This window comes from Haliotis asinina, chromosome 11 (genome assembly GCF_037392515.1).
Source record: "Haliotis asinina isolate JCU_RB_2024 chromosome 11, JCU_Hal_asi_v2, whole genome shotgun sequence".
Classification (NCBI taxonomy): Eukaryota; Metazoa; Mollusca; class Gastropoda; order Lepetellida; family Haliotidae; genus Haliotis; species Haliotis asinina.
In genome coordinates this window covers 31783370-31796445 of record NC_090290.1, presented here as the reverse complement: position 1 = coordinate 31796445, position 13076 = coordinate 31783370, and the positions used below count along the sequence as shown (strand labels likewise).

At 37.3% G+C, this 13076-nt stretch overlaps 1 protein-coding gene across 2 annotated transcripts; it reads right to left on the bottom strand.

Annotated features, from left to right (window-relative positions):
• Positions 1–1907: 1907 nt before the first annotated feature.
• Positions 1908–12188, bottom strand: LOC137255893 (uncharacterized). Of its 2 annotated transcripts, XM_067793474.1 has the most exons (4): positions 11998–12176; positions 6526–6647; positions 3130–3528; positions 1908–2648 (listed from the first exon to the last, which is right to left on the bottom strand). In XM_067793474.1, the coding sequence occupies exons 1-4, from the start codon at positions 12097–12099 to the stop codon at positions 2594–2596; spliced, it is 678 nt and encodes a 225-aa protein (XP_067649575.1). In that variant the 5' UTR covers positions 12100–12176; the 3' UTR covers positions 1908–2593. The 2 variants fall into 2 exon arrangements, with proteins under 2 accessions (XP_067649575.1, XP_067649576.1); XM_067793475.1 differs by having other exon boundaries at positions 1908–3528; positions 11998–12188.
• Positions 12189–13076: the final 888 nt, after the last annotated feature.

Genomic DNA, 13076 nt, shown 5'->3' with positions numbered 1-13076 from the left:
CAAAAGGGAGCGCGGTAGTTTATTTTTTATTTTTTCCTGTAGTGATTTTTTTATGTCATTCACCTGATTTGACATAAACTTGATAATGAAACTGTTGTGCTTCGAACTTTGGGATATTGAAGAAATTTCATAATTGGAATTTGGTTGGGTTTTTGTTTGTTTTTTTTGTTTTTTGTTTTTTGTTTGTTTTTTGTTGTTTTTAAAAAGAAATTTAAAAGAACAAAACTCGCTCTCACTGTGAATGTTGACGGATGCTGATATAAGCTGATGAGAATATGGAGATCTCACCGTCGGGTTGAACTTATGAAAGTTGACATTTCCAGTAGTAGTTTGCAATTTTCGCAATGTTTGTTTTCTCGTGGAAAAATAAAAAGATAAAGGTGAAAATTGACAGTTATATTTTGTCAGTATCATCTGCATGGTATCTGTCGAGTCCATAAAATGGAGATAGAAATTTGAGTCAATTCAAAGTTAAGTGATTAAATGTTGGCTTTATGGGTATGTTCAGACTAATTAAAAATCTGCACTTTTTATGGACTGAATTGTCAAGTCATAGATTCACAGCACAGCCTGGGTCATTTTAATTCAATTCTCATCGTTTATGAAATTTCAAGTCAACACATTAATGGTCACGTCTTCAGAGTGATTTACGAGTATATTAGTAACGTAACAGACGTAAAACGTAAAATACTCACAATAATTTTAACTCTTGTAACCAATCGTTTTTTGGATGTGTCAATATGTGAAATCCTACAGAAGTACAAGTAAAGCTGTCTGCGCAAGCTACAGCCAGGTGTTGGCGGTAACTGGTATGCGGCGATAACTGGTCGCTAGCCAGTAGAGAACACGCAAACATATGTCTCTACACGTGGCCGGGGTCGGTGATGTCATCGTAGCTAGAATTATTGCTTAAAGGCGCACTCTTCTGACACTGTAGCTGATGTGTGGTTGGCTATATTACATGAAATCACCATCACTAACAGAAACGCACTCTTTAAATATTTAGCAGTTTCAGGGTAACTAACTATATGTGGTGACATGTTAGCAGTGATAATCTATAACCTCTCAACATCTACAGTCTCCCCGCTATTAGTTCATTTTCGTACATTTGTTTAATGCTTAAGAACAATTCAAACATCTGTGGCATTTTGAAAGTACAATCTGTACGAATAGGATCCTGTAATTCAGTTTGTTCTCGCACTAGTCTCACTACATTCGTGAAGCCAAAGTTTCATTGAAACAGTAAAAGCATCTGATCAAATACGATTAGTGAACTGACATTTAACGCCTTTATCATCCACGTCGGACCAAAGGTGACATTGTAGTTGAATTAGACAACCAATATACCGTCTATTCATATCTTACCTTTGCCACACTTCGAGGCAACGAACGTGTATTTTGCATTCCACCAAAGTTATCTTACAGCAGATGAGACAGGAAGTAGCTGAAACGGCCATAAAATATTTCCCACAACAATTGTAGCTTAGAAAGACACGATCCAGTTCTCCCCGCCAGAAGGTACCGATAACAGAGGTAAGGCTGGGGAGGTGGTGTTCTGGAGATATTCCAATATCCTTCGCCGCGTCTCCTCGAGAACTTTACTATACTGCAGTATAAATATGGACGGGCCACCACACATGAACGAACATATGGCATTGTGACAATTGAATCTAAGGCCAGGGCGAGGAACATACAGGTCTGACAAAACGACCTTTTAGTGTTTGGAGGCAACAACTGTTGCCTTCTTGTCATGGTGTTAGGGATGCGTCTCTCGTGACTGTAAACTTGGCTTGGTGACGATATTGGGTAGATGATCGGTGATCAGTACGTATACAAGTCGTGCATCCAGTTACCCCCGATTATTACTATTTATGTTTCTTGGTTTCTCAATACCATACATGTGGTCATTTCGTTGATAATTCTTTTATTTTCCATTTTTACATTGGTACATGGACTCCAGTCATGCTTAAATACACATTGCAGACTTCATTTAGAAAACATCATACAGAATACATCATGCAGAAGTTAAAACATCATTCAGCAAACAGATGGTGGCAAATCGACCAGAATATGAAACAATGATCGATTCTTGAACTTACCACAGCAGAATATTTTGTCAGTTCATAATATGTTTTTAGCTCCTGACACAAAAACTGAAAACTTGGCACCTGTTTAAGTGGTTTACATTTTAAGATGCTGTTTTTTTTAAAGGATATGAATCTCGTTGTCTGGATGTGGTCATGGGTTTCAACAGAGTGGTATGGTATGGGACTAAAATCACATAGACAGTTCCTTCTTCATGTTGTGGACATGCAGTGATATAATAACAGAACACTTGTAATGTGCATATGTATCTGTTACTGACTGCATGGACAACACACCATCAGAAAAGGCTAGAGAGGAGATAGACCTAAGCTGTGACCTCAAAGGAGTCAAGTCTGTACTGTCTCTCAGGTATTGTAGCTGGCTGTTCCATAGGACTGATGCTCTGTCAGTAAAAGTCTTTTTGTCAGGTTGTGATGTTCTCACTTCTGGGACAGTTAACAGGCTTTTGTGTTCTGTACAAGGTGTCTGCTTGGAGTATAATTTTCTACTAGTTCTTGAAGACAAAATTGTTGATAAGTTCTTGTGCATTATGATGAAGACAACTGAAAATGAAGCAGAGGATTTTGAAATAAGTTCTGTGTTACAGTCACAATTCTCGTAGCAGTGTTCTGGACATGTTGAAGTTTGCAATGGTGAATTTGTGTTGCGCCAGACAGGAGACTGTTGCAATAGTAGCATCTGCACACCACCAATGAAAGGACTAAAATATCAGCAGATATTTTCATTTTCTATCTCAACTTCTGTTGGTTTGAAGGCACATCATGCAGTCATGGACTTATCAATGCAGGTTCCACACTCTGTGATGTACAATGTGAACACTATAACTGCAACATGATTCAAGGTGCCATCATCAGCTTAGTAACTACATTGAGACAGTGCAAATACAAATCTGCTGATGACTCTTGTGCCCATCCAGAACACTGGAAACCGTTATCTGATGAGCTCTTTTCATTACCCTGGTTTTTATTCCAAGATATCTACTAATTAATTAGTCTTTTAGCTTCTCTAAAGAAGTGTTCATACTTAACATTGGCTTCTGCACTTAAACTGTCACTGGATGTGATGTCTGATCCTGACCACAGAAGAGTTGTTTCCCTTTGATCACATTTCCTTTCTTCACTACTTGCTTTTGGCATAGTATTTACAGACTCTGGGCAATGTTTATTATTACCACTGACAAGTGGAGAGTCAGCCAGTTTGTGTTCATCACCACCAGCATCCAGTCCAGTAAAGTTAGAACTGTCTGATAAACAGAGTGGTTTGGATTTACTCATTTCCTCCACTAGAGATGTTCTTTGTTTGGCTATTTTAACTAATTCCTTTTCAAACTGGGAAATTTCCTTCAGCAAAAATTCTATTTCACCACGCTGCTTTTCACTTTCTGGTGTTGTTGCCTCTCTGCTCCTCCATGACAAATGAGCACTGCAACCAAACACAGGAGATCAGTCCAACATGGCATTCATACTTACAGTTTGTTCAGCTTGATATGAGCATATACATGACCTGGGAGGTCAAATGGCACAAAAAGCTGGTCAACTTCACTTCATTAAATAGGGGAGCAGGAAATGTTATAAATGTTTCTTTCGTATGAAGCAGGCATACATGAGAAATATTAAACCATCTGTAGCTTCTTTCTTAGAAGTTAGGACATTGCTGACAATTTCTCGACAATGAGCATGATGAGATGTCAAATGGCAGCCTTGTCTCGCCTGTTCGGACATGTTAACAGTCAACTGACAAAGGTGCACCCCTTCACAATAACAGACCAAAACAGCTGTGACATGGTCACTCGATACATTACTATTCACTTGATCAGGTCAAGCTGAACATGCTGTACAAGGGTTCAAAGATCCTATTGCTGGACGCTCCAGAGAAGTCAGTTTTCATTTCTGGCAGTCAAATGATGGTATCTTAGATAATTTCTCTAAGTGTGTGTGTGCAACTAGATAATTTCTGCTTATGGTTTCAAACTGCAAATGAACTTGGATTTCATTTCATATCTGCTCAAAATGTAGCTATTAAATTTCACAATAATAATAAAGGTGAGTAATCTTTCTTTGCTACTTATCACTTCTCAATAAATAGTCCACTAAACATTAACATCAAGTACGATGCTGAAATATTCTTTCATAATTACATTATCTTGATTATGTAAAAATATCAGGGCAAGTGGAAAATTAGTCAGGGCAAGTTACTTTCTTAAAGTGACTTGCCCTGTGGCTTTTAAATAAAACATTTTGATTCTCTGCTGTAGGTGGTTGTCAATATGAGATCTTTAGTTAGATACGTTTTCACTATGTCAGAATTAGATGATGATGTTTTTCATCAAATGCAACCAAAATGAATACTCACAGAGGTTTAGTTAACTAACTTAGTAAACTATCAACAATGAAAGCCTTGTGCAAATCTTACTGCCGTGTATCACAAAGATAATCATGCATACCAATTTCATTACACTGTATCACACAGATAATCCTGCATACCGATCCTATTACTCTTTATCACACAGATAATCCTGCATTCCGATCCTATTACTCTTTATCACACAGATAATCCTGCATTCCGATCCTATTACTCTTTATCACACAGATAATCCTGCATACCGATCCTATTACTCTTTATCACACAGATAATCCTGCATACCGATCCTATTACTCTTCATCACACAGATAATCCTGCATTCCGATCCTATTACTCTTCATCACACAGATAATCCTGCATACCGATCCTATTACTCTTCATCACACAGATAATCCTGCATACCGATCCTATTACTCTTCATCACACAGATAATCCTGCATACCGATCCTATTACTCTTTATCACACAGATAATCCTGCATACCGATCCTATTACTCTTTATCACACAGATAATCCTGCATACCGATCCTATTACTCTTTATCACACAGATAATCCTGCATACCGATCCTATTACTCTTCATCACACAGATAATCCTGCATTCCGATCCTATTACTCTTTATCACACAGATAATCCTGCATTCCGATCCTATTACTCTTTATCACACAGATAATCCTGCATACCAATTTCATTACACTGTATCACACAGATAATCCTGCATTCCGATCCTATTACTCTTTATCACACAGATAATCCTGCATTCCGATCCTATTACTCTTTATCACACAGATAATCCTGCATACCGATCCTATTACTCTTTATCACACAGATAATCCTGCATACCGATCCTATTACTCTTCATCACACAGATAATCCTGCATTCCGATCCTATTACTCTTTATCACACAGATAATCCTGCATTCCGATCCTATTACTCTTCATCACACAGATAATCCTGCATACCGATCCTATTACTCTTCATCACACAGATAATCCTGCATACCGATCCTATTACTCTTTATCACACAGATAATCCTGCATACCGATCCTATTACTCTTTATCACACAGATAATCCTGCATACCGATCCTATTACTCTTTATCACACAGATAATCCTGCATACCGATCCTATTACTCTTTATCACACAGATAATCCTGCATACCGATCCTACTACTCTTCATCACACAGATAATCCTGCATTCCGATCCTATTACTCTTCATCACACAGATAATCCTGCATACCGATCCTATTACTCTTTATCACACAGATAATCCTGCATTCCGATCCTATTACTCTTTATCACACAGATAATCCTGCATTCCGATCCTATTACTCTTCATCACACAGATAATCCTGCATACCGATCCTATTACTCTTCATCACACAGATAATCCTGCATACCGATCCTATTACTCTTCATCACACAGATAATCCTGCATACCGATCCTATTACTCTTTATCACACAGATAATCCTGCATTCCGATCCTATTACTCTTTATCACACAGATAATCCTGCATTCCGATCCTATTACTCTTTATCACACAGATAATCCTGCATACCGATCCTATTACTCTTTATCACACAGATAATCCTGCATACCGATCCTATTACTCTTCATCACACAGATAATCCTGCATACCGATCCTATTACTCTTTATCACACAGATAATCCTGCATACCGATCCTATTACTCTTTATCACACAGATAATCCTGCATACCGATCCTATTACTCTTCATCACACAGATAATCCTGCATACCGATCCTATTACTCTTCATCACACAGATAATCCTGCATACCGATCCTATTACTCTTTATCACACAGATAATCCTGCATACCGATCCTATTACTCTTCATCACACAGATAATCCTGCATACCGATCCTATTACTCTTTATCACACAGATAATCATGCATACAAACAATGTAGACAACTATGTACTCTGAATTTTGCATTTATTCCTTGATGACAGTAAAAACACAAAATATAGCTACAAAAGTAGATACTATTTAGTTTCCTGAGGATCTGTAAATATCACACAAAAAAAAGATCACCTGAGTTTTCCTCTCAGATGTCCCATTTTCAAACAAATGCTGACAGCCTGATTATAGCCAGCATTGAAACCAGACTGCAAAGTGCTTTCCTGCCCCGACTCGACACCTGCGCGATAACCTCCCTGCAACATACATACCAGGCAATAATCACTCTATACCTGGCAAAACATAATGATGAGATGAGTCTTGTTTTTCATCACAATGACCACAGTAGATAATTTAACAACTAAATGATGATAACTTTGACCAGATAATGGAACACTGACATATACATGCTGATAGTCAAGCTTCAACAATGGACAAATGAGTTTACAACTCATTGTAACCACCCAATCCCAGTCTATGCGGATCTGAACCTTCCAACCTTTCTTCTTTCTTTGTTTTATTTGATACAGATGAAGCCATGATTTTATATTGACCCTACATGTTCCTGTGCCTAAAGACTATGGGGTCATGTCAATATATTTCAACATATTTCTGTGTCTGGAAACATCATACTTATCTTACAGCATGCCTTATGCAGAAGAAATGCAGGGTAAGGAAAGAAACATTCCTCTCAGTTCAGTTGATAATTTTTAATATGATAGTAAATTGTCTGTGGTTGCTTTTATTAGTAAATGATTTGATTTGACCATCTGTAGTTCCACCATGTTGGCATTGATAGTCTCAGCTAGGCTAACAACTAGTCTCTGAAATGAATATATTTTACTCAGAAAGTTAATAGTAAAAAAAATATGATATAATGAAATGGAGCCCTGAGACTTTCTTCATTTTCGCTCGGGGAATCTAGACTTGCTACATTTTGTAGAATTGCATGGGCTTTCTTGGAGATATTTGCTTCCGAGTTTGTACGACCGACTAAGCCTCAGCTTGTTTGACTTTTTACAAAGGCCACTTTACCACTGCAGCAAAGTCAAAAGGCCTTTGATATCTCACCACATTGGCCAATGTAGTTAGACTTTGTTTATCACTAAAACAATACCAAATGTTATACAATAATGGTAGCATGGCACTTTATTATTGCTGATCTATACAATCATTTTAACTTACAAAGCAGCCTCAAATACTCAAAAACAACACTGATTAGAATGTTTCAAACAGCTTAACTGTAGGAATCTGATCTAGTAGTCACAAAAACTCAAGGAGCCAAACTAAACATAATTTTTATAGAATTCACAAAAGTCTAGAAGTTGAATTTGAGAATCAGCTTTAGGGTTAGAGAATGACTGTAACAGGTACATATGCAATTATTTTACATTTTTTTATAGTATATGTATGGGTACCTGTCAAATTGCCCCAGCGACAAAATGCCCCAGCAAATTTGGTCAAAATGCCCTAGATATTTGGTCAAATCGCCCCAGGTTTGGTCAAATCACCCCAAGGGGGTAGTCAAAATGCCCCAAATTACTTAATATGGTTTAATATATGCCATAAATGCTTAGTTTTTATCAAGTTTCTTATAAAATTCTTCCCATAATGTTATGCAGCAATATTTCTGATAAATTTCCTATTGGTAAACTGATAAAAGCAAAAGTAACATTTGTGTATAGACAACGCTGCAATAGCAGTTATTTTGTGCAGAATGACAAGAATAAATGAAAGGTTTGTATAATATGTTTATCGTAAATGCTGTAAATGCATAGTTTTTGTCAACAAATGGCACTGAGTATTCAGAACAAGTATGGTACAATACGTATAAAAACTATCTAGACTTTTGTCAACTGGGACATTATAACCCTCATACAGAAGTTCCTCATACAGGAAATCACATGTCTTTCTTTCAGTTTTAACTTTAGTCTGCATGGTGGACAGGTCCATGAATGCAGATGCTGAACTGAAATTTGGTGTTCCATGAATTCTGTTCAAAGAGCAAAGATCTCCTCAGCTGTGGTTGACTGGTCCCAGATTCTTGCTCTCACTTTGCTCTCCTTCAGCAGGAGGACCTTGATTGGGAGCAGGGATGCCTACCAATGCAGGGCTTTGATAAGTCGGTATAGTCCCAGCTGTTGCTCCCCGACTTTTGCGTTTAGGTGCCCGTGCCAACCTGAAATGTTGTCATGCTGAACATGATTAACTCACATTAATTCATTATTTATTGAATATTTGTAAATTAAACATAGCTTAAACAGCTGCAAGAAATATTATTTAAAAGATATTTACCTTCAATATGATTGTTTGTTCTTGTTGTCTGTCAGAAGCAGAATAGACTTGAAGGGGGACAGGTTCTTTTGTGAACCCATTGGGTCCTTGTGTAACCAGAGACCATATAATCTATTGTGTGGTCTCTGATGTAACCCACAAGCTGACGAGGCTTGTTGCTACGGGTGACGGCCAGCTCTTCAAACGTCTGGCGGATCTTTGAAGCAGCGATGAAGAGCAAGAAACTCAAAATCCAAATCCTGTGGATCCTTGGTCTATTCCTTGTTGGCTGATCCATGTTCTCTCTAGCTCCACTTGGAGCATCTGGCTGCTTTATGGTTTATGTGGTATATATACCACATCCTCCACAACAGTTGCAGCTGACTTGAATAACTCCATTGTGGTGTCCCCTTTATCTGATCAACTGAAATTTATCATAACGCAGTAGTAGTTTAGATACTGATGAAATAATATTGCCTCTTTATGAAGTTTTATAAAGGCGAATTGGGTTGTGAGAGCTTCCTGATCATAGTTGAGATTAACTAGAAGAAGCTCTTGATGTTAATTGGATTACATAATTAAAGAAACAATAAAGCTGCAAAGCTTAAGACTAAAAAGAGGCTTACCTGGACCTCTACGTGTGATGCTTGAAACTTGCCAGGTTTAGCAGTATGGTTGTGAGGCATATCACTGGGTGTGAAGTTAGTTCCCTTCTGAATGACAGTAGCAGGCAGCTGTGCTTCTTGCTGTCGACACAACATCTTGTTTCTTGTGTTTAGTGAACATGTTTTAATAGTACATCTATTTACACAAGTTTTTACAAGAGATAAAACAAAACCCCAGGATAGTTTCATAAGCATTTTACCACACTTGTTGACAAAACCTATGCATTTACAGCCTCACTGCTTGACAAGAGTAATTAACAAAAGCTTTAAATTGTTTTGGTCTGTATTCCACCATACTTGTTGGTGAAATCTACACCTTTACGGCCTCACTTTTTGACAAGGATAAGTCTAACAAAACCTCCAGATAGTTTTGATATATTACCATACTTGTTAAGATTACACAATGCCATTTGTTCACACACACACAAAAAAACAACAAAAAACCAAACTGTGCATTCACAGCATTTACAATAAACATACTATACAAACCGTTCATTTATTCTTGTCATTCTTTTCCAAATATTTGGAATTGCAATGTTTTCTATACATGAATATTACTGTTACACTTATCAGTGTACTAATAGGAAATTTATCAGAAATATTACTACATATTATCATATAAAGAATATTATATGGAAGTTGACAAAAACTATGGATTTATGGCATATATTAAACAATGATAAGTAATTTGGGCCATTTTGACTATCCCCTTGGGGCGATTTGATCAAATATCTAGGGCATTTTGACCAAATTTGCTGGGACGTTTTGTCGCTGGGGCGATTGGACTAGCACCCATATGTATCACAGATTGTAAAATCATTCAAATGAATCAAAGTTGCTGGCATTATGAAATGAAAACATAAAGACTTGTTTTGGGCAGGTGAAATAGAAGTCTGGGCCCAATGAGTAAACAGTACAGGGTGACTGGCATTATGGTTAATATTACATAACACCTGGACAGCAGGGAGTGACAATGCAATTTACAGTCCGTTTTCGACAAAAGGTGGAAACCCAGATGTGACTGATGAACAGGCATGTTGTTTATTCAAAAGGACCTTCATAAGCAGTTCTTTGAACGCTAGTTTTAACACCCATCCTACTAGTACTACAATCTACCGAATGATTCTGTGATGAATACTTAGTGAACTTTTGAACGAAATATAGCTGATGGGGTGGTTGTTCGCACAGGCACTTTGGATGTGTAGCCCAGCTACGTTTCTGACTGACGGACACGTACCCTAGGACGCGTCCATTCCGCAATGTGCTTTTTTGTGTTTATCGGAAATGCATTTGATTGCGTTATATGAGAAAAGAGTATACACAGTAATGGTTGTTTCTTGATGCACAACAACACGTGCAGTCAGCTGAACGGTGAACCTGAACAGCTACATGTGGCCGGGATGATTTTATTACTTCTGTATAAATGTTTTAGAAACATGTTTTAATCTATTTTGTTTCTCTTTCATCAAGTACATGTACAAGCTAGATAAGTAGCATAGTTAGAATACTTTGACAATAGGTTCAACCCAGCACTTACATAACTATTAACTCCTCAACAGCCAGCTTCAATCTAATGCCAAGCGCACTGCATTGTCTGCCTTTTTTTCCTATCTCTCCATTATGTAAGTCATGTTGCCCACAGTTAAACTTTTTTTTGATCAAGCAGTGGTAAGATAAGAGTGTTACCAGTCAGAGGTCCAATACTTTGCTCAGCAAATAGTTTGGCTTTTTGTGGACCGAGTGGCTGAGGACTTCACCTCTGCTTATATATATAAGGTCAGTTTGTGTTTTGTCCTCATATTTATGTATATATAGATATGCCGGTGTATAGCTATATAAGAATTAAATGCATTAAGCTAATGCATTGATAGGATATATTTCTCTGCTGAACCAACAAATTAACTTGCAATTTATGGTGTGTTATTGAAATTCATATTTAGTGTGTAAGTATATTAATATGTGCAGATATTAGAACGGCTTTTAAGGTCATAGTTTCACTTCTAATCCATGAACTTATGTCCTATAGATGCATTGCCATATTTCCTCATGGTTCACAGTTGTGTAACATTTATAGGATATCCTGATTGGACATTGTCAACGTTATGAACTGCCTCCTCATTGCCACACAGTGGTAAGTTAGCTGTACATATTGTATATATTGGCTGTAGATCTTAAAGTTTGGTTGCAATGGGTCAGCCTTGTAGGCATACAGTTTATTATGAAGAAAATAATCTTTTGCAGTTTAACTATAGTGACTGTTCCCTTTCTATGTTATTCAGGCATAAATCAAAGATATTATGTGATATGGCTGGTATAATCAATTTATCTCATGTATGGTAATAGTATATTTATATAATATTTACAGAGCTGGAAAACACTGACTGGAAAATCTGAGCTTGCTTAATAAAGTGCATACTGTCAGCTCACCATCAAGTAGCTGTTCCGTGTTATTTATACAACTGGAACCTCGTCCGCTACTACATACACATCATTAAATGCCTTGAAATGGTTTCAGTTTGCGGATTATGGGATCGTCGGACTTTTAGGGTACTAGGTACGTTTCTGAATTTTTAGTTTCTCTGGGGTATATATCCGTAGTACATGTGCCGGCAACGACCCCTTTACCCGAAAATGTATTTGGCACTCGATCACATTAAAAAAACACCACCTTCTTCAGATCCGTTTCAACTTTACTCCATTCCCGACGTTGAATTGGCTCATCGTCTGCTTCGTCGTCAAATACATCGTCAAAAGTTTCTCTCGTTGTCATGATCGCTATCTATAATCAAGTAGAAATCAAACTTCGCTGCACCTTATATGGGCGCTGCCATCTTTGAAAAGTCACATGACCGATGTATTGACATCACGTGATTTGCCGGTATAACGGGAGTCTGTGGGGGATGGAACCATAATTTGTGACAAAGGGATACTTATGCCTTTAGAAACCAACAAACTTATCAAAACGAAAATTTGCCACCCACTATATAGAGTAATCCCTGTAACCAGGGAGCCAATATAGAGTGGGGAGAAGATTGAAGCCGGTTTATTTTCAACTGAAATCCTACATGTAGAAGATAGGTTAACTATTCACTTCAGTTTACGTCAAATAATTGGTGTTAGTGTCCATATTCGGACAGTAGATTTGTAATGAAGTTTCAAGTCTGCTCACTGGCTTCTATTCTCGATTCGACGCGAACATAGACTAAATTGTACCGATAAAAACGTCTTTCACACATTCGTTTAATTTTTAGAAGGAAAACATATTTTTGGTTGAAAAGTATTTGCAAGTAATAGTGACAGTTTTATGACTTAAAAAATTGTAAGGGTGTAATTGAGGTGTGTGAAAAATATAACATATCGCCGATCTGTTCTGATACGCCATTAAAATGCTATAAGCCGTTGTTTTAGTAGTCCTAGTTACTTCTTCAAAAACATCTTTCACATACACCTTTAATTCATATGAGGGGAATATACTATTAGGTGAAATGTGTTTGCAAGTAATAGTGATAGTTTCATAATCTAAAAAAGAATGTTAGAGTGTATTTGACATGTGTGAAAAATGTGACATACCCGGGTATCCCCAGTCTGCTCTGATCCGCCATTGAAATACTACATGTGGTTGTTTAAGTGTTTCTAGTTATTACTTCAAAAACATCTTTCACATACACCTTTAATTCTTATGAGTTGAATATACTATCAGGTGAAATGTGTTTGCAAGTAACAGTGATAGTTTCATAATCTAAAAAA